General features: G+C 49.8%; 1 protein-coding gene across 5 annotated transcripts in view; it reads left to right on the forward strand.

Annotated features, from left to right (window-relative positions):
• The window catches only part of EVC2 (EvC ciliary complex subunit 2), a 118,561-nt gene that overhangs the window by 59,621 nt on the left and 36,678 nt on the right, over nucleotides 1-22,262 (forward strand). For 3 of the 5 annotated variants that reach the window (XM_045075542.1, XM_004770538.3, XM_013044765.2), the window contains 5 exons: nucleotides 217-541; nucleotides 9,094-9,333; nucleotides 11,506-11,681; nucleotides 14,272-14,431; nucleotides 15,417-15,871. In XM_045075542.1, the coding sequence (XP_044931477.1) occupies nucleotides 217-541; nucleotides 9,094-9,333; nucleotides 11,506-11,681; nucleotides 14,272-14,431; nucleotides 15,417-15,871 (1,356 nt within the window). The remainder of the gene's footprint in view (nucleotides 1-216; nucleotides 542-9,093; nucleotides 9,334-11,505; nucleotides 11,682-14,271; nucleotides 14,432-15,416; nucleotides 15,872-22,262) is intronic. The other 2 variants (XM_004770539.3, XM_045075548.1) reach the window with 2 other exon arrangements.

Genomic DNA, 22,262 nt, shown 5'->3' on the forward strand with positions numbered 1-22,262 from the left:
AGGACCAGGCCTTGTATTAGTTCTGTTCCTTGCAGTTTCCAGTGGGGCACCCTGCAGATTCCCTAAATGGAGCAGGAGGGAGGGAGGAAGAGGAGGAGGGAAAAGGGAAAAAGAAAGCCCTTACCTACAAGAAATAAAAACCTCAGAGCTCTCAGGGACCTTCGGTTTCTGCTGTGGCTTCATAAGTCATGTCCTCTTGACTTTTGTGTCTCCCAGGCTGGAGATTGCAACCCTGAACCGGGCAGACTCAGACCTGGAGGCTTGTCGAACCCAAATCAGCAGAGACATCATTGCCCTTTTGTTGAAGAACCTGACCAGCTCTGGCCACCTCTCCCCACAAGTAGAGAGGAGGATGGGTGCTGTTTTCAAAAAGCAGTTTCTCTTGCTAGAGAAAGAAATTCAGGAGGAGTATGATCGGAAGATGGTGGCCTTGACGGCTGAATGTGACCTGGAAATGAGAAAGAAGACAGAAAGCCAGTACCAGAGGGAGATGGCAGCGATGGAAGAGGCAGAGGAGTTGCTGAAACGAGTCAGTGAGAGGGTAAGGCAGCTTCGAAAGGAGGGTTTCACTCGCCTCTCTGCTTTCTCTCATACATCTGCTCATCCTTCCACCCATTCACCCACCCAGCCATCCTCGTTACCCATCTCTTCATCCCCCACTCCCTGCCCTTCCACCCACCTGTCATTCAGCCATTCATCTGTCCATTCACCCACCCACCACTCTTGCATCCACGTGTCCATCCATCCATCTGTTCACCCCTCCACCTACCACCCTTCATCCACTTGTCCCATCTACAGTCCTTCTCTCCATCCTCCCAACCACCACTCTTTGACCAACCTGTCCATCTATCCATCTATCCCTCTACCTCCACATGCTTCTGTTCCCCTGTCCATCCACCCATCCATCTATCCATCCACCTACCACTCTCCTACCCACCCATCCAACCATCTATCTGTCCATCCACCCATCTACCTACACTCTTTTGTCCATCTACCTATCCCACCTTTCCATTCACCCATCCATCTATCCATCCACCTATCACCCTTCCATCTACTTGTCCATCTGCAGTTCATCCATCCATCCATGCATCCATCTACCTATCATTCTTTCACCCACTCATCCACCCATCCATCTGTCCATCCACCTGTCTATTCACCCATCCATTTACCCATCCATCTAGTCATTCACTCACCTACTATGCTTCCATCCACCTGTCCATCTATACTTCCATCCATTCATCCACCTACCACTCTTCCATCCACTCATCCACCCACCCATCCCTCCATCCACCCACTCATTACCCTTCCATCTACGTGTCCATTCACCCATCCACCCACCCACCCACCATTCTTCCATCCACCTTTCCACCTATATACATCCACTCATCCATTTACCTACCACCCTTCCATCCAAACATCCATCCGTTCATCCAGCCACCTACCACCCTTCCATGTACTTGTCCATTTACAGTCCATCCATCCACCTACCCACCCACCACCCTTCCACCCACCTGTCCATCTATCCATCTATCCATCCATCCTTCTACCTATCATCCTTCTGTTCATCTGTCCATTTGCCCATCCGTCTATCCATCCACTTGTCCAGTCACCCATCAGTTCACCTATTCATCTATCCATTCACCTACCCACCACTCTTCCATCCGTCTGTCCGTCTATACATCTGCCCATTCATCTTACCTACCACCTTCCTTCCACCCATCTACCATCCATCTATCCATCCATCCATTCATCCACTTACCACTCTTCAATGTACTTGTCCATCTACAGTCCATCCATCCGACCACCCCCCCAACCATTCCCTTAACCTGCATTCCTTTTGTTCACCTGTGCACCCACCCGTCCATCTACATACCCACCACTCTTTCTTCTACTTGTCCATCCAATCATCCCAAACTTATTTAGAAAGATTTTATTGACCACTGTCTGCCTCTCAGTCACTGGACTAAGCAGTGAAGTACTGAGGAAATGAGACATGGTTCTTGGGTTCATGAAGTTCATAGTTTAATGAAGCATCTTCACATGTAGAAGACATGACCTCATTCGGTTATACTAGAATAGACATATGTTCACAGGTTCATGGGACATCATGGGGAGAGTAAAAAGGCTTCATTCATGGAAGAGTGCATCCATAGAAAGCATGGTTCAGGGAGGCTGTGATGTCAGAGTGTGTGTGTGTGTGTGTGTGTGTGTCCATCTGGGCTGCACTCTACTAGGTCTTGGAGCCCTCTAGCACCAGCTCCACTGTCAGACAAACCTGGACTCCCATTCCAGTATATTCCAGTTCTGCTCCTGAAGGGTGTAATTAGCACGACTAATTACAAGGCTGAGGGCGCCCCCTCTCTGCTGGCTGGGAGAGGAAGGAAAAGCTCCCTGGGGCAGGGGCTGCTCTAGGCTCAGTGCACAGTGCTCAGATGATCTGAGAGTTCTGACCCCTTAGGTTTCTCAGGGCTGACCTCTGTTGATCAGAGATGAAGTCTCATTTTTCTAAGAAATGCGTCTGTTTCTGTCTTGAGGGAATTGTGCCAGAGTTTTTTCCTGAGTGTGTCAAATCAAGCCTGATTTCTGTCTTCTTCTATGAAAGATTGGAGTTGTGCAGCCCCTGTGGCTTGAGCCCGCATTTCCAGGTCTGGAAACCTGTCATCTTGGGGAGGTCTAACACCTGCTTGGGAATAGGCTTCTGAACTGCTAACTTCTGCTCCCCAGACTGCTGGCTGGCACAGATATCCCCTGCCGGTGGACAGACAGGGCTGACAACTCATGGCTCTCAGTGGGTCATCAGCTGTCAGCCCTCACGCAGACACATTGGGCAGAGACCAAAAGAGACAAGATTCATACCGTCTTAGCCCTACATTCTCCCTTGCATTCAGTTCCCCTTACCTTAACATGGATCCCGTTTGAGGGTGAGGCTTGTTTTCTGCTTGGCTCCCGTATGAGTTTCTGTGGTTACTCTTTTTTTTTTTTTTATTAAGATTTTATTTATTTATTTGACAGAAAGAGAGAGAGAGGTCACAAGTGGGCAGAGAGGCAGGCAGAGAGAGGAGGAAGCAGGCTCCCCACTGAGCAGAGAGCCAAACTCAGGGCTCCATCCCAGGACCCTGGGATCATGACCTGAGCTGAAGGCAGAGGCTCTAACCCACTGAGCCACACAGGCACCCCTCTGTGGTTGCTCTTAACAAATGACCACAGGTTTCATGGCTCAAAACAACAGATTTTGATTCTATCACATTTCTGGGGGCCGGAAGAACGAAATGCAGGTGTCCGCCGGCACGCCCCCTCTGAAGTTCTAGGGGCGTGTCCTTTCTTGTCTCTCCCAGCTTCTGGTGGATCCAGGTGTTCCTTGGCTGGTGGCTGCCTCACTCCTGTCTTGACTTCTTGTCCTCGCATGGCCATCTTCCATCTTGGGACCGTCTGTCTCTTCTCTTATAAGGTTGCTTGTCTTTGGAGTTAGGTCCCACCCAAATAATCCATGGTGATCTCCTAAGTGTCGTATCTTAATTACATCTGGCAAAGATCCTCATTCCACGACAGCCTCAGTTGCAGGTTCTGGGTTAGGATGTGGTTGTGTGTCATGGTGGGGAGTGGGGGTGGGGAACACTCTTTCCACCACCAGAGTTCTGCCAGCTGACCCCCCCTGCCCACTTCCCCCCATGACTATATTGGTCCATGCGTAGTCTCCCTGAGCCTGGCACTTCAGAAACCGTGCGGAGCGCACAGTGCTGTGACAGCCCCTAAACCATCTCATGGTCTCTCACTCTCTTTTCTCAAATTTGTTATATCTTTTGTTCCTGTGGACACAGTGCCTGCTTGGAAAGTGTTAGAAAACAGGAGTCAGCAACTAGACCCATGAGCCCAGCTGACCTCTGGGTGGAGAATGGCTTTTATGTTTTTAAAGGATTGTAAAAAATCAAAACAAAACAAAACAAGCAGAGGAATATGTGACAGCAAACCCTAGGGGGCCGGCATGCCTTAAAATATTTATCCGGCCCTTTAGAGAAAAGCTTGTCAACTCCAGTTCCAAAACATAAAAAGAAAAACCTCGGGAAAAAAAATATATAGAACCCACATCACCATCCAAGGCAGACAGACGTTCCTTTGGTCTGGGTTTTGAGTTCCTGCTATGCACCTGACCCTGGAGATAGAAGGATAGTAAGACAGCCCCCACTCCTATCGTTCGATTTCAGCATATATTTTGACCTTCTGCGTACCTTTTTTTAAAAACAAAATCAGGTGCATGCAGTTTATAGAATTGTATGTTTTCACTTAATATGATGGTATAAACATTTTGTGATTGTAGTAAGTGCTCTCACATGTAAGTTTCGGCCACTGTTCTAAGCTCATTACACAGGCCTTCTATTCAGATCTTCACATCACCTCGGTGAGGTGGGAATTGACCGGATCCCACTTTTCCAGCTTAGGAAACAGATTCAGAGAAGGTCCCCTACCTGTGGACACATGGCTGGGGCCAAGACGAGGACCCAGGCAGCATGCACCCACCCCGCACCTGCCTACCCGCGTGGTGCAATGGTGTGTCATACGCCCTCACTGCTGTGGGCCTGGGTAATGCATCCTGCTGGGCTTCTGCCTTTAGCAAACTAAAGGCTCCCTGGAACAATGTAGTTTTAAGTGTTTCCCGAATCCTGGCACAGGTCTTAGGGCCACGAGGAGGGATCGCGGGACAGGGTGCTCCTGCTTCCCTGTGCACCTGCCCCCACACCCCAGTCTGCTGGCTTGCAGCAGGAGGCCACCATCACTCTGGGTCCCATGGGTCTCCCTGTTTAGACCAGTCGCCTTATCTGAGTCAATGTGCTGCCAAAAGTAGCATCTGAATGGCAACGTCAATAGAGGTATTTCTCTTCCAGCCCTTGCCAGCCACTCCATCTTACAAAACTGCCAATGACCTTGTAACTTATCTGTATATTTATCATAGTCAACTTTAAATAAAAGGTAAGGAAATATTTTGGACATATTACTTCAACAAGCATTCATTTTTTATTTTTTAAGAAAACTGAGCAGAATCAGGTTTTTTGATTAGAGTGTAGGAATTCTACTAATTAGAGAGGAAATCTGTTCACATTTAGATGCCTGTGTCATCTCATAGGGTTTAAGTGTGTCTCTGTTGAGAGGCCTTGGGGAGAGTGGTGGTGACCCTGGACTGCGCAGAGACAGCTTGGGTTCAGATCCTCACTCTCTTCTTGCAGAAGGTGCATTGGCTCGGTCCTCCTGGGTCTCAGTTTCCCCATCCTGCAGTTGGAGATACAGTTTTTACAATTGGGCATCTTGCTAAACTGAGTACCGGGAGTATAATTTAGTACAGACACAATTTTCTGTTGCAGTCTCACATTTTTGTTGGTGCAGAGTCAACAATGGCAAGTTGCTCTGGAACAACCTGGCCCAGACCTCTGATTCTATGTTCCCCCCTATTCTCTCCACAGGGTAAGTTACTTTTTAGGGAGTGCTGAAAACCAGGGGATAAACATGCCTCATTTCCCTGTAAAGTCCATTGTAGTCGAAAGTTCAATGGGGAGTTGGAGTCTGTGACCATGACTTCAGTATGTCTTTAAAAATGCATATTTGTTGCCAATATTTACAGTATAAGACTTCATGTAAAAATGCAGGCTTCCAGCTTCTCATGAAATGGGAGATGTACTGCACTGTGTCCAAATTCCTGCAGAGCCCTCTTTGGTGGGCTGAGTCGTGACTGGCCCTATAGGCAGGCCTTGTTCTCCACTTTGCCCCACTCTCCACCACTCCCTAATGGATCTCATACCAGGACCAGTCTCTCAACTTCCATCCACAAGTTGCCTTGCTCCTGCAGGCCCTTTGTGGCAGGGTGTGGGTGTCCCCCTGCTTTATGGCATAGCCTTCTTATCTGTGCCCCCGGGAGATTGAAATAGGTCAGGGGGTGAACACATTTCTGCAGGTCTCTGGACCCCTCAGGAGGCCAGTGTAGAGGAATTGAGGGGGGCTCCCATCATAAATTCGTGTTAGGGAGTGTTTAACCATGACCCAAGCAGATCATTGCCTCATGCCTTATTTTTCAGAAATATAAATCTAAACAAGGACAAATAACTTTATCTTGGGATTTCCGTGTGTGCACGTGCACTTTTTGTCCTGGCTGTGAAAAGCTATATGGATCTCACCCCATCTTTCATTCCTGTTAATTAAAATAAATTGAGATTTGCGGCTTGTCGAATTTCATACTGCCAGGAGAGAAGGTCACATTGATGAATGAATCAGCCTCACTGGGTTCCAAACCCTCCCTGAGAGCAGAATGTCCCTGCGCTCCCAGAGTCAGGGGCCTGGCCCCCTCCTGGCTGTGGGGGAACCGCATTCTGTACTGCAGATAAAAGCTGTGAACAACCACTCTGTCCAGAAGAGTGACTCACAGAAGTCTGATCCAATCCCGCTTATAAAATCAGCTTTGCAAAAAGGCCATGTTGTTTCCTGGTGACCGAGGCAAACCATGAATACCAGGGAGGCGCCCCCCCCCCCGGAGCTATGGGCAGGAGGGAGTTCTGGAGCTTGGGGGCTGAGGCTGTGCTGTACCCTGAGGGCAGGGATTGTCATGTGTTGGCTGCCAGCCTTTTGGGGGGCCCTCTCAAAGTAGCACTCTTCTTTGTGGGCCAGATTCTGAATAAATTGAAAGGTAAGGCAAAGGAGCTGGGAAGTTAGAAATCACCTTTATGAGGCTTCTTGAGTGATCGGAAGTGGAGATGGTAGGTCTGGGTGCTTAGCAACGTGGGTCCCCGACAACCCTGAGTGTCAGTGGGCATATGGTGCTCTGGTCCCTGATTAGCTGGAGGAAGTACAGCCCTCTCCGTCTGTCCTCACCACCCTCTGACTTTCCTGGGTTCCCACTTAGCCTGCACAGCCACTGAGACCATAGTCTCTTGACCTTGACCCCTCGAATTGCTGTGCCCTTCTCAGGGACACAAACACCTTCCCTTGACTTTGCTCCACCAACATGTCCATCATCTGTGGGACTCTAGAACGAGGAGCCTGAAGATTTGGTTTCATCTCCTCTCCTCTCCTGGCACTGCTGAGAGCTGGGGAAGAACCCATAGCTCCTTGGACCGTGTATTTCTTCACCTGACGTGGTCTGTGGCTGCATCCCAAATCTTAATGGCTACTTAAAAATAACTTAAAAATAACACCCACTTACCATCTCTTTCTTTGGCCAGCAGTCTGGACACAGCTTAGCTGGGTTATCTGCATGGTCTCAGAGGCCTGAAATCTGGGCTTCATTTGGGCTGTCTGGTGCTCAGTGCCCTGATCCCAGCTCATTCATTTATGCACGGAACTCACCTTGCAATGTGGACCGAGGCCCTCAGCTCCTGCAGGCTTCCCTTCTTCATAGGCTGTTCTCAATTCTTCAAGGCCAGCAGGAGAATGTCTCTCAGTTCAGGAAGGCCCAGTTCCTCCTTAAGTCAGACCCAGGATCATTTCTCCTCTGGTTAGCTCAGAGTCTACTGATTAGGGACCTCAATTACATCATCAAGATCTCTTTACTTTTACCGTGTAATAACCAGATCATGGGATGATGGTCCGGTCGCATTCAGAGTTTATGTCCACACTCAATGGGGAAGGATTTATACAATGTGGACAGCACAGGCCAGGTATCAGGGGGCTGTCTTAGAACTCTTCCTTCCCAGGAGGAATTAACTGCACTCCCCTCCTGGGGCATGAGTCTTTTGCACTAGCCGGAGTGAGAAGGTACCAGAAACCCAGTCCTGGCATGTCTCCTCCTTCCTACCTTCATCCTGAGCACATTACAGGCATCCAGGAACCATTTCTTAATGACTCTGCCTCCTTTCTTACCCAAATCATCTCAACTTCGGCTTGATTTCAGGTATTTTTCTCTTCAACTAAGTCAAGTGCAAAAGATGATGGAAATAAGTGGGAGAGTCTAACAGCATGATCTGTTAATGTTTCCATTTTGCAGACTATTTTCAGGCAGTTTTGATTTGCAAATTTCTATCCCTGTGAGTTTTCTGCTTTGAGACTGCTCTGAAAAACAATAAGATAGCAGGGAAGGACAGGGTGCTGCAGTATTTCTCAGAGCTTAGCGGCTTTATCATTGCCAGTGTGGGACATGTGTGTGTTCCACATGAGTATGTTTCCTGTGTGTTGTTGTGCATATGTGTATGCACTGTGTGCTGCTGTGTGTGTATATGTGCTGTGTGTGCACTATACATTGATGTGTGTATGCATGTATGCACCTGTGCACACTGTGTTGCTATGTGCATGTATATTGTGTGCTCGTATGTGTATGCATGTGTGTACCTATATACATGTGCATGTGTGTATGTACTGGTGTGTTGCTGTGTACATGTATATTTTCCATGTGCATGTGCATTATGCTCATGCATGTGTGCGCATGTGCTTATGTGTGTATGCATTGTGTGCTGCGAGTGTATATATGTGCTGTACATGTGTACACGTGTGTATGCACTATGCACTGCTCTGTGCATGTGTGCATGATGTTTATGCACTGTGTTGCTGTGTGCATGTGTATTTGCTGTGTGCATGTATGCATGTGTGTGCCTGTATACATGTGCATGTTTGTATGCATTGTTGTGCACATGTGTATTTGCCATATGGGTATGCACTATGTTCATGCATGTGTGTGCATGCGCTGTGTTGTGTGTACATGTAAGCATGTGCATCTGTGTATGCATGTGCAGGCACACACAGCACATATACACACAGCAGTGCTGTGTTCACACACGTATGCATGCATGTGCGTTTATACATTTGCATGTGTGTATGCACTGTGGTGCTGTGGAAGTGCACAGTATTCCCATGTACATGCATATTTGCTATGTGCTCGTGTATGCATGCATGTGCCCATACACATGTGCGTGCGTGTGCACACTGTTGCTATGTGTGTGTGGGTTCATGCATGTGTGTTCATGCACGTGCATGCCTTTGCACTTGCATACGGGCACATGTATGCGCATGCATCTGTATATATGCGTGCTGTGTGCATGTGTGTGCTTGCATATTGCCTGGGTGTGCCCGTGCGTGCCTGTGGGTGTGTCGTCTCTCACCTGCTGCCCCCTCTGCCCACAGTCTGCTGTGGAGTGTAACGGCCTCCTGAGGACCCTTCACAGCCTGGAACAGGTGCACCTGAGGAGATCGCTGGCTCTGCAGCAGGAGGAGGACTTTGCCAAGGCTCACCGGCAGCTGGCCGTTTTCCAAAGGAATGAACTGCACAACATCTTCTTTACCCAGATAAAAAGTGCTATTTTCCAAGGGGAACTAAAGCCAGAGGCAGCTAGAATGCTCCTGCAGGATTATGCCAACATACAGGTAAGGCTTCAGGTCAGGCTCGTGGCGATGGGAGTGTGACTTCCCATAACCATGCTGGTGATTTCTCCTCTCCCGAACTCTGTCCTGTCTCTTCTCTTGGTTGTGGAGCATGAATGCACCACCACCTTTTCCTTCTGCCTCTGGACGTGCAGATGAGTTTCCAATAAATGGGGCCATTAATAGCTTGAAGCCCAGGCCTGGGACTCAGGTTGACTTGGATTTGATTTCCAGTTCCACCGGCCATCAGCTCTGTGACTTTAGGCAAATGGCCTGACTTTCCTGAGCCCCAGGTTCATCACATGTAAAATGGAATAATAGAGCTAATGCTCGGAAAGCTTGCGCTTGGCACAATATACATTGAATCCATATGTTAGTGGAAAACACATAAATATACATATGCCTCTGCGTGTGTGTGTGTGTGTTTGTGTAGACCCGGGCCTTGCAGTCCATGTCTGCAGATGCCTGGGGGCCTCTGTGTGTGTTCTTCTGTGTCAGTCTGAGTGTGAATATTATTAATCCAAATGGAATTAATTACTAAATGGTCACAAAAATAGTTGACTCAAGGCCATCATCATTGTTGGGGATTTCTCAGGCCCGTGTGGAGTATTTTACATACACATGTACACCTCTAGTGTGAAATCACTGGTGTGCGGTCCAGTAGCAGATCTCGCGTCCCCCTGGGGTGAGGGTGGTGAGGAGCAGGGCTGTGCCAGAGGAGATCGAGTGACCATCCCCAAAAGTCTCCCAAAAGTGAGTCTTGCAGGATGAGGGAGCCTCTCTTGGGAGGCACGGAGCATGGAGAGAACGAGCCAGCCTCTCCATTTTGCTCTAGGTTTTTCCTGCTCCAACCTCAGTGAGAGTAACTAGAGCAAGAATTCTATTCTCAGGTGGGCATCCAGACCCCAAGGCATCATGTGGGTCTTGATGGATTTTGCCGTCATTTTTCTCCTCGTGATGGCCAGTGGTTGATTCTCAACCCTGGGACATTCGAGCTTGAATGTGTGATTGTCAGTCATAACGGAGTCAAGAAGGAGACACCCACGGGTGATAATGGTAGCAGGACACGGGCATCTTTGTCCCCAGCTGCTGGGGTTTTGGAAGACAGCAGCTCTGCTTCTCCTTATGAGCACAAGACAGCGGTTCCCGTGGATCTGGTTTTGTGGAGAATAAGAATATTACCTCCGTATTCCCGTTATATGGATTCTGCTGCCAGCGAGTCAGGGAGATACCAGTATTCAGCCACATCTGACCGACCATTCTGCTTTTCACTGTCTGGACAGTGCACATTCCCAGGCATCAAGAACTGGAGATCCCACATCTTTGGTTAGAGAGGAGACTGTCTGTGGCATCATACATATCTTGCTGAACAGAGCATTGATCTTTTTGGTGGCCCACTGCAGGGAGACCATTTCCACAGATGGGAAAAGACAGCAGAGCCATTCAGGGTGATGATAGTCCACTTGGGCTAATGTTTTAATTACTACTGGTCTGATTGCCACACCACTGATCACAGCTGCATTTTGGAGCAGCCTACTATGATGCTAGAGCACAGGTGCTGGAATTAGATTACGGAGTTAGAATCCCTGCTTCACCACCTACCAGGAGTACGATGCAGACTCAGTTTCCTCATCTGTGAAATGGGGATAATAGTACTCTCTCTCTACATTAAGTTAAATAAGGCATGAAACACTCTGAGCCCAGTGCAGGGCCCAGAGAAGACTCCCCAGTGTAAGGTAGATTATCTCTGTCTTGTGTTTGGGGTTCATTATCTTGATTTCCATCTCCACCACGAGTGTGGAAGTTCTGGGGGTCAGGGCTGATGGCTGATATATCCCAGAACATAGCACCCGTGTCGGTGCTGGGTTTTGAGAGCCCCGTGGGCGAAGGCTGAGTGACTGGGTGAGCTTTGCATCCCCTTTCCTAGGGCAGTAACGTTGTTTTGACAAGTCCTAACTCTGGGTCTAGAAAGCACTTTTCCAAGCTCTCATTCCTTATTAATAGGTCATTTTCTTCTAAGCCTTTGTTAAGAATGGTGCATTTTAAGGTGTTAATCCCCATGCTTCTATGCCTGTGTGTTTTCTTCGGGAAGGAAAGGTAATACTTAATGTCTAGAAAGAACAGTCTCTAAATTTTAATCAGGCATATTTTCTTGATTTTTTTTTTTTTAAACAGGAGAAATTAGAAGAGCTAATGGATTTTCTCCAGGCCAGTAAGAGATACCATCTAAGTAAGAGATTTGGCCACAGGGAGTACTTGGTTCAGAACATGCAGTCGTCAGAGACCCGTGTACAGGGCCTTCTGAGTGCTGCTGATGCTCAGCTCAACCTGTTCATCCAGAAACATGAGCGGTAAGACTCAACAGCCATCCCAGAGGATGCACAGGAAAGGCCTTGCCCTGCTGTTCTCCTTAGAGACCCCCCAAGCCGCTCGGTCAGCAAATGCACTGACGGCTCCTAACTTACTCCTTGAGAATTCTCTAGGCGTAAGAATCTTTTGCGCAGTAGAATTTCTAAGACCTTTATGATAACTGGGACAGCCATGTGGTGAACCTTCCTTGTGCCCTTCATTCAGCCTCAGTGGCCAACCCTGATGTCACTCTATAGCTCTACCCAGAGTCATCTTTTTTTTTTTTTTTAAAGTATTTTATTTATTTATTTGACAAAGAGAGCGAGAGAGCACAAGCAGGGGGAGCAGCAGAGAGAGGGAGAAGCGGGCTCCCCACTCAGCAGGGCTCGATCCCAAGACCCTGAGATCGTGACCTGAGTTCAAGGCACCAACTGAGCCACCCACATGCCCCCCCCCCCCACCTGGAGTCATTTTAAAGGAAATCCCCTACATTTCTCTAAGAAATCGGTGGAGGAGGCTTATGTCTGCTCAGTGGTGGGAGGGCCCTCTTCCCCTTGAGCACAGACACTCTGCCAGCTCTTGTATTCACCTTGGCAGTGAAGTCCAAATGCACAGACGCTTGTTGTATGTTGTTTTCAATTTTTCTCTGCAGGCCCCGGGGAACCATGCGGTCAGTGGTCATGCAGGCTCAGAGCAAGGCAGCCTCGGCCCCTCTCTGACCTTTGTTCCCAGCTGGTCTTTGGGATGCTTACTTGCAAACAATGACTTTTATTCTCTTTGGTTATGGGAAGCTCTAAAATAAATAGAGGCATGCCTATGAAGTCAGCTTTCCCAGACCACTCTGTGGTTTTAGGAATTGGTTCTGTCACCTTGGTGATTTTATTAGGACTCTGTGGCTCTCTCACTCAGTTTAATGAGGATTCTGTAAGGCGCGGTGTACTTGAACGCTCACTACCTGAAGATGCTAATGAATTTGTCACTGCCGTTGCCTTGACACTCGTGATTAATTTTCACTCAAGTGAAAGAAACAGTTCCTGGCCTTGAACCAAAGCACCTGACAGTTGGTTGTACCATTGGGAACAGTTGACAGGGAGGTGTATTTTACCTCTGATTTTTAAGTTCTATTTTAAAAATTTGGCACAGGGACATCTGGGGGGCTGTGTGGCTCAGTCGGCTAAGCATCCCACTCTTGGTTTCTGCTGGGATCATGATCTCAGGGTCATGAGATCAAGCCCCATGCCAGGCTCTGCACTCTGCCCGGTCTGCTTAAGATTCTCACACTTTGCCTCTCCCTTTCTCTCTGCTCCTCTACCCACTCATGTGCTGTCTCTGTCTGTCTCTTCTCTCTCAAATAAATAAAATATTTTAAAAATATAAAAAAGTTTAAAGTTGGCACAGACTTACATTTCTTTTTCTTTCTTTCTTTCTTTTTTTTAAAGATTTTATTTATTTGATAAATAAATAGGCAGAGAGGCAGGCAGAGAGAGAGGGGGAAGCAGGCTCCCTGCTAAGCAGAGAGCCCGATGTGGGGCTCGATCCCAGGACCCTGAGATCAGGACCTGAGCTGAAGGCAGAGGCTCAACCCACTGAGCCATCCAGGTGCCCCCAGACTTACATTTCTTAAGTATGTATCCATCATTTATTCAGTTACCTATTCATTCCTTCAAGAAGCTTCCATAGATATCTACCCTATGCCAAGCAGGAGACCCAGTCCAGTGAAGCAGATAGACCGGGAATAGTCTTGGTGATAGTGATAGTAACAGACTGTGTCACTCAGGCTTCTCCAGAAGAACAAGCAGTGAGATAGATATGAGGGCTTGGTGCACATAACTACAGAGGCTGAGGACTTTTACCACCTGCTCTGTGCCAGCTGGAGACTCTGGAATGCTCTCGAAAGCCAGTGGCGTAGTTCAGTCTGAGTCCAGAGGCCTGAGAACCAGGGGATCCCTGTCCGAGGACAGGAGAAAGTGAGAGGAGGTGCCCAGCCAGAAGCCCTGAAGCAGGAGAAGGGGGCAGTTTCCTCCTTCCTCCACCTTTTGTTCTATTCAGTCCTTTACTGGATTCGCTGGTGCCCCCCCAACATTGCGGAGGGCGGTCCCACAATTTGAGTGCTAATCTCTCCTGGAATCGCCCTCCCAGATGCCTCTGTGCTCAGTGTTTAATGTGGGTGCCCTGTGGCTAGCCAGGTTAGTGTGAAGAATTAACCCTATAGGATATTCCCAACATTTACCTCTTGGACTTTGCTGTTGACAGTCCCATCACCCCCAATTCCAAACCCACTGTCTCCTCTTGGAAAACTGTACCTAGAGTGCCATGGTTCTCAGGGTGCCACTTTCTCCCAGAGCTCTTGCCCAGTTTCTGCCCAAACAGGTGATTTCTGACGTCGAGCTTTCTGGGCAAGTCTCTAGGGATGCCAGCCTTGTCCTTCCTGTATTCTGGGACTGTCTCAGCTGCCTGTTCTGCTGCTCCTCCTTCCGGGTAAAGACTTTCCCTGATCAGCCCAAACGAAGACGGAGAGGAACATGCAGCCACCACAGCAGTCGGGCCAAGGCTGGGTGTGGAGGGTGTGTCATCCTCCTGCGTCTCTCCTAGAGCGGGGTACCTGGATGAAGAGCAGACGGAGGCGCTGCTGGGGCGCACTCAGACCGAAGTCTTTTCCATCAGACAGAAGCTGGACAATGACTTAAAGCAGGAGAAAAAGAAGCTGCACCAAAAACTGATCCTGAAGAGAAGACGAGAGATGCTCCAAAAGGTATGTGAGCAGTAACATCTGTGGGGCCCAAGGCCACATTTCTCTGACGGTCAGAGCTGACCGTGTTTGGCCACCTGGACCATCCCATGTCCTTCCAACCCAGGACAGAGACAGTCTGCAAGTGCTCTGTGAAATAAAAGCACGACAGACATCTTTGTTATGCTCGCCTGCGTTTCCTCATCCCCCGTGGCACCTTCACACCTGTGGCTCTCTCTCGGGGGATCTTCTGACCTGGGCTCGCCTTCCTGAAAGTCCTCCCCTGACCTCCTCGTTTCACTTGTGTGTCACAGATCTCATGGTGTTTATTTTCCCCTATAAGCTCATAGGTCCTCTGCTCCCGGAATACGAATTAGCAGCAGACGTTCACAGACGTGAGCTCTGACCCCCGGGCGCGCCTCTGAGAACCACATACGTGTTAAACAACTCACTGAATCCCCCCAGCTACTCTGTGAGGTAGCTCAGCCCCTTTTACAGATGAGGATGTGGAGGCACAGAGTTCTAGACCTTCATGTTGGGCCCCTTAGTGTGTCCTCAGAGGAGCCAGGCTGGGAACCCAAGTGGTCTGTTCTTGGACTTTACCTGCTCAACAAGTACGGGTCCAATACATGTTCAACAGATGGAGTTCTCGCTCTATTTAGGGTTATCTTCCTTTCTTTTAGAGAGCATGTGAGCAGAGGGGGAGGGGCAGAGTGCAGGAGAGAGAATCCCAAGCCGACTCCCCAGGCTGAATGCAGAGCCCCATGTGGGGCTTGATCTCATGACCCTGAGATCATGAGCTGAAACCAGGAGTCCGACGCTGAACTTACTAAGCCACCCAGGCGCCCCTATTTCGGGTTCCTTTCTTAAGGACAGCTTTCTGAGTGTGTGATGGCTGGGAGAAGGCTGTCTCCATCCCATGCTTCCCCTGCGGGTCTCCACGCGTTTCCCAGACGGCTGTACACACCCAGCCTGTCCCCGCTTAATTTTCTCCTTGAAACCCCTGCAGCACAAGGAGCAGCGGAAGGAGCAGCTGTCGCTCGGGGAGGCCCTGCGAGCTGCAGAGGATGCCGGCCAGTACCTGGGCCGGTGGGGGAGCCTGCTGGCGGAGCAGGGCACGGCGCTGGAGACGCTGCAGGAGCGCCTGGACCAGGCTGCCCTGGAGGAGCTCAGGGCCCTGACGCTATCGCTGTCCGAGAAGGCCACCGAGGAGCTGCGGCGCCTGCAGACCTCGGGGATGACCCAGGAGCTGCTCAAACGTGGCGTGCCCTGGCTCTTCCTGCAGCAGATCCTGGAGGAACACAGCCGGGAGCTGGCCTCCCGGGCCCAGCAGCTCGAGGGTGAAGAGAGGGACAGGGACCAGGAGGGCGTCCAGAGCGTGAGGCAGAGACTGAAGGACGACGCACTGGAGGCGTCAACCGAGGAGCAGGCGGAGCTGAGACGCTGGGAGCACCTGATCTTCATGTGAGTTCCTCCATTCCTTGCTCCGCCCCCAGGGAAGGCGGGGCCTGCGGGGGTTGTAGGGACCGCCGGCCCTGCCCTCAGGAGGCTCACCGCAGGTCCTTGCTCACCTGAACTCGCAGCACCAGGGAGAGGGCCACCCCGGTGCCCAGTGTGAGCAGCCAAGGCTGGTGGGAGGCAGGCTGTGTAGCAAGAAGTGGGTGAGGTGCCTCGGGTTCCCATGGGAGGTCGTGACGGGAGCGGGGGGGCAGCTGGAACCTACCACTCCTGCATAAGCAGGAACTGCAGTGGGTCCCCCTTGCTCGAATGCTCATTTGATAGAGGGGCCTTATCCCAGGGAGCGGACTGGAGCACAGAACTAGTGGGGGCGGGGGGCATTCCGAGCCTGCTGGGTTTCACCGCATGTCAACGACGTGTGATACTGGGCCCTCATTTGAGGCCTTACCCTCACCATTTCTGCACTGACCCCTTCCTTCCTTCACCGATTCGGTGCTTGGGCTATTTGCTTCATTCTTAACTGGAGAACCGAGTAATGACATCACTTCTGAGTAGGAGTAGGAGGTGAGGCTGCAGCTGGCCAACTCTCCAGGTGATACTAGGAAACGTTGGATATATGGCACAGCTACTGTTTTTAAAGACACGGGGACACCATGAGAGCCATGAGTACCAGCTGAAGTCGGAGGGGCCAGAGCCCCACGGCCCTTCCCTCCTGACAGTAGTTACCAGCTCTCCACGCAGACTGAGATCCACGTGGCCCAAATGGGACACATTTCCTGGTGTAGCAGGGACCCACGAAGCTTTTGGCAGTTGGTTGAGGCTGGCCCATCAGATTGGAAACTGAAGGAGTTCCAACAAGGCTGGTATGGAGCTGTCAGTCGGAGCGAGATGTGGCCAGTGTCGACCAGAAAACCTAGATTTAAATCCCAGCACCACCATCTGCTGTCTGAGTGTAGGAGAGTTACTTAACCTCCTTTGCCTCATCTGTCTTGCCTTAAACAATAATACTACATCTTTTAGGGTGCTTCCAGCAGCCCATAATATTATCAGGTTGGTAAAAGATGAAGAAATTATTTTATAAGGAGGAGTCAAGTGGTAAATTCTTCCCATCTTGATTCAGTGGCTCAATGATTCCATCAAGGACCGAGTTCTGTTGGTTTTTCTGCTCCACTATCCTCAGTGTGCCCCTCTGGTCTTTGGGGTCATCCCTTCATGGCTTCAGGATGGCTGCTGTGGCGTCAGGTGTCACACTCATCATCTCTTTTTAACATCTGAGCAATCACTCCTTCTGATACCACTGGTCAGGACTGCCCAGGGCATAGGCCCATGCTGAAACCATTCAGCAGGAAGGAGAATGCAGTGACCATGACTGTCAGAGACCAGAAGGCTGTCAACTTTTTAAATGAAGAGCAGGTAAGTGTAGTCACTGAGGACTACCTGATTTCTGTTGCAACTACCCATCTTGCCATGGTAGCAAGAAAGCAGCCACAGACAGTCTATGAACTAAGGAACTTGACTGCATGCTAATAAAACTTTATGAACAAAAACTGACCAGGGGAGCTGGACTTGGTCCACCAGGCCAACATTTGTCAGGTCCTGCCTTAGACCAGTTGTGGCTTCCTCCCTAGGGCTGTGAGGGGTGTTCCCATCCCCAATGTCGTTAGAGGGCAGCCTCTCTAAACAAACAAGGCGCAAGGAAGTGGCTCTGGGTTAGGCCATCAGCCATGTCTAACAAGATGCCACCTTCATGGCATCAAGGAGGAAGTGCCTGAGTTCATAGATTTACATCTTTTTTTTTTTTTTTTAAAGATTTTATTTATTTATTTGAGAGAGAGAGAGGTCACAGGTAGGCCGAGAGGCAGGCAGAGAGAGAGGGGGAAACAGGCTCCCCACTGAGCAGAGAGCCTGATGCGGGCCTCGATCCCAGACCCTGAGATCATGACCTGAGCTGAAGGCAGAGGCTTAACCCACTGAGCCACCCAGGCGCCCAGATTTACATCTTTTAACACGACCCATGATCTGCATTTGGTGGTTAGTAATTAGCAGCTGCTACCCTTGTCACCATCATTCCTGTGCTGGGAGGATTCTGATGATCAGGAGAAAAGACACCTAAAGAGGTAGATCAGGACAGGCAAGCATAGGCAGGTAAGGGTTCTGGGCACACTGAAGGGTCCAGGTCTCTGCCAGTCTTCGCGGGAGGACTGACCTGGCACTGGGAGCCAGAGATGAGAGGCCATGGGCCACTGGTGCTCTGCTGAGGGTGGGGCAAGACCCAGTGGGGAGCAGCTTGATAGGAGGTCCTGGTCCATATCTGGGTGTGAAGTGGGGAGACCAGTGTGACTGCTGTGAAGGAACAGAGTTAAAAGCCATCACCAGCAGTGCAGGGGCCCTAACCCATAACCACTCTCTTCTCAGCCTGTTTATTTAGAGCAACGAAGTCACTGTTTCCTTGCAAAGATGTGGTTGTACCCATTTGGCAATGACAGAGAGCGGCTTCTCCCTTTCCCTACAGACCTCCCAATCAACATTCTTGAAAGTTGCTTTTCCTTTCAACAAACCAACCAGCCAACCCAGCATTTTAAGCAAACAGACAGACCCAAACAACCTGTTCAAGCAAAGAAGCAAACAAAGCCCGAGCCCATTTAGTATCTTTTCCTGGGTATAGATGTTTCACAACTTTAGCTGAACCTTTGGCACAACGTAATTCTGAATCCAGAGCCCTGCTTGTTGGACCTGGTTGCAGGGACAGGAGCGTGCAGGGGATGTTGTGGGGCAGGGGTGGGGATGAGGGCGGGAGGAGCAGAATGAGTCCTTTCCTGCATATCAGCTCAGCAGGTCTGTCTCCCCTCTCTGCCGGGCCAGCGTGCGGTATGCTGGGCGTCGGTGGTCCCTCCCACCTGCTCCCATGGATGGCCACGAGAACAAGAGCATCTTCCCGCCATGCCCATCCTTCCTTGGCAATAGCCTTTGTGGGGACAGGATCTGCCTGGCTCCGACCATTTCTTCTCTTCTCCTACAGAGTCCTCTTCCCTGGCACTGACCTGGCCACCAGGGAGAAGAGGTCCCTGGGTATTTGCAGAGACAGAGTGCCATCTCTGGGCTCCTCTTCTTCTCTGTCTTTGGGTTCTGTCCCTGTTTACTTCCCAGGCTTTGTTAATGTTGGTTTTCTTGAGCGCACAAGACGCTGTCTTCTCTCCAAGCCCGTAAAAATTAGATCCTTAAACACGTCTTCTTATTCCTGTGAGTCGTTCTCCGCAGTAATGATTCAGCTCAACCCCCATCCCACCCACATCTCTTTACGCGCTCCAGCCAGCTTTGGACTCTTTGAAGAGCCTGCGTTAGACTCGACATTCCCATTGCCGGATGGTCATTTTCGGCCACTTCATTTGGATCCATTTTGCGGAGAGTGTTACACGAGCTGCCGCTGATTTAGTCATTTCCCGGGAAAAGAGAATTCTCACTTTGCTATCAGAAAAGTCTTTATGATTTTTCTCGGGGTTAAAGAGGGTCAAGGAACAATGCCCGCCACGAGCATCTGCTCGTCTGCTTTGCTTGTTTAAGATTCCAAAAGGTTGCAGCCTTTATTTCTGAGGAATCGTTCCTCACAATCGTTTTGAAACACATTTTTAGAAGCTTTGCGATTTCGGGCAGGTTGGAGTTGCTCTAAACCTGGTTGAGTAAGGTAGGAATCAATAAGGTCGCATGTTTTTTGTCAGGAAAAATGTGTCTTTGAGACGTCTTTCCTGACCTCCTGCCTGGATCTTAAAGACCCTGCCCGGCTCCTGTGTTTCTACAAGTCTTACCTGGGTGCCGACAGAACAGAGGACTAAGACCAGACCACGCAGGACCGATCGGCTTGAGGATGGGCTGGAATAATGAATGGCTCGCCTCTTTCAGAGCTGCTTTCACTTTGGAGTCCACACACCTGCAAACACACGCAGGGCAAAGTTTCTCGGAAAGGTCAAGGACAAAGGAGAAGCTGCCATTGCTTGGGGCTATTTTTAAAAAGTTGGTGCACCCGTGGGGCGCCAGGGTGGCTCAGTGGGTTAAAGCCTTTGCCTTTGGCTCTGGTCATGATCCCAGGGTCCTGGGATTGAGCCCCGCATCAGGCTATCTGCTCAGCAGGGATCCTGCTTCCCTTCCTCTCTCTGCCTATTTGTGATCTGTGTCTGTCAAATAAATAAATAAAATCTTAAAAAAAAAAAAAGTTGGTGCACCCTCTCTTGGTGAGAAAACCAAGATGGGGTGTTGAATCATGGGCCTAGGCCTTCAGACTGTCTCAAGCTGAGGACCCATGTCAGCTGGAAGGTCCTATTCTGTTTCCAGGGAAGGACATTCTAGCTGCACTGCAGTCCAGCTCTCTTTCCTTGAGATCCGGGCATGGCAGGGCTGGCCATGGCCTCCCACAGTCCTGCGGGTACATCCACAGGGCACATTGGACCCAGCCACTATTGTCTGGACCTTGCCAAAATACCAAACATATCTGGGTTTTTCTACAGAGGATAGCTGTCCAGCGAAGGAGTTAACAGACAGTGCATTGCCCAAAGCAGGAAGGAGAGGTGTGGGCCTTGCCGGAAAGGAAGACTGGGAGCATTCTTCAGTCTCCTTATCTGTAAACGGAGGACCTAGCTGCTGGAAGGATTAGCAGTGGTGTAGGTAAATATATTGTCTCCTGGGGCTGCAAAGTAACCCACGCTGGGAGACTTCCAAGGACAGGAGAGTATTCTCTTGCTGCTTTATAGGCCTGAAGTCTGAAATCAAGGGGTCAGCAGGGTGTCACCAGGCTCCCTCCGAAGACCCTGGGACAGACTCTGTTCCTTGCCCCTCTGTTAGCTTCTGGGGCTGCCATAGTCCTTGGCATCTTTTGGTTTGCTTCCTCACTCCAGTCCGTGCCTCTGTGGTCCCGAGCCCCTTTCCCTGGGCCCAGGTCTTTCTGCTTACAAGGACACCAGTCATGTTGGGTGAGTGCCCCATTCCCCTCCATTATGACGTCATCTTACTTTTGCATCAGAAAAGACTCTGTTTCCAAATAAGATCACAATCCCAGGTACTGGGGGTTAGGATTTGACATCTTTTGCAGGGACACAGGTCAGCCTTTAGCAATAAATCATTCAGTGTATTCCCAGTGCAGAATGGGTTTCCTCTGGGTGATGGCTGTTGGTAATGATCCTTGAACACCCAGGGCAAGGGCCCCCTTGCCCTTGTCTTCCTGAACTGAACTGGGCATCTCTCCTCTAGGCCATGTAGTGTGATGGTCACCGGGCTCAGCAGATGATGCTTTGTTTTCATGTCTGTTTCCTTTTTTTCTTTTTTTTTTTAAGCGAAAGGCTCTGTCCCAGATCAGGAAGGCTGGGAGGTCTGTTGTCTGCCTGTGGGCACCCTCACAGCCCTGCCTCATCCGGCTGTAACTTCACTCAGGCATGGGGGTGTGTCCTTCACAGCGTATCTTAGGGGCTCAAGAGACTCCTATGAAAGAAATGCATGAATAAAGACGTGAAGTGTTTCACTCAGCAAAATCTTCTCCAGTCCCATCCATGTTGAGACAAAAGTTGGGTATTCATCTTTTCTGATGGCTGAGTAATATTCCATCATATATATGAACCACATATTTATCCACTCATCTCTCAAAGGGCATCTCGGCTTTTTCCACATGTGGAAGCTGTGGTCATTGCTGCTATGAACATTGGGGTACAGGTGGCCCTTCTTTTCACTACATCTGTATTTTGGGGGTAAATACCCAGTAGTGCAATTGCAGGGTCATAAGGAAGCTCTATTTTAAATTTCTTGAGGAATCTCCACACTGTTTTCCAAAGTGGCTGCCCCAACTTGCATTCCCACTGATGAAGTCCCAGAACCTAAGTCAGGTTCGGTGGGGTGAGGAGGTTCGGAGCCGACGACTAAAGAAAGAATTCTTAAGACGTCGTTGGTGCAAAATGGTGGTTTATTAAAGCACGGGGACAGGACCCGTGGGCAGGAAGAGCTGCTGCCCTGGGTTGTGAGGGTGGGCATGTTATATACCCCACGGTTGGGGGAGGTGGGGAAGGGATGGGAGGTTTCAACAGAGTTCTCACATGTCAGGGAGGGCCTACAAGGTGCCGGGGGCAGGCCTTGCCCTTATGGCCTGATCAATGTCGTCTTTAGGTCAGGCATTAACATCAAGATAGTTGGGAGAATCTTGGTGGGGTATTATGATCCGGCTATCATTTACATTCCCTTCTACCTCAGTCTCCTCCAGTTTATGGTGGGAGGGAGACATTAGGGCTTCAGGAACCGAGAGTTATTTGCCTCTGGAAATTTGTGCTATTGATAAGGTAACCTCCCTGTTTAGGTCTCTAGGACATCTGTAGAGCAAGGGAGATTCCTGTTCTGCAGGACTGCGATCCCTGCAAGTGAACTA

Source organism: Mustela putorius, unplaced genomic scaffold (assembly GCF_011764305.1).
Source record: "Mustela putorius furo isolate JIRA1106 unplaced genomic scaffold, ASM1176430v1.1 tig00000083_pilon_pilon_pilon, whole genome shotgun sequence".
NCBI lineage: Eukaryota > Metazoa > Chordata > Mammalia > Carnivora > Mustelidae > Mustela > Mustela putorius.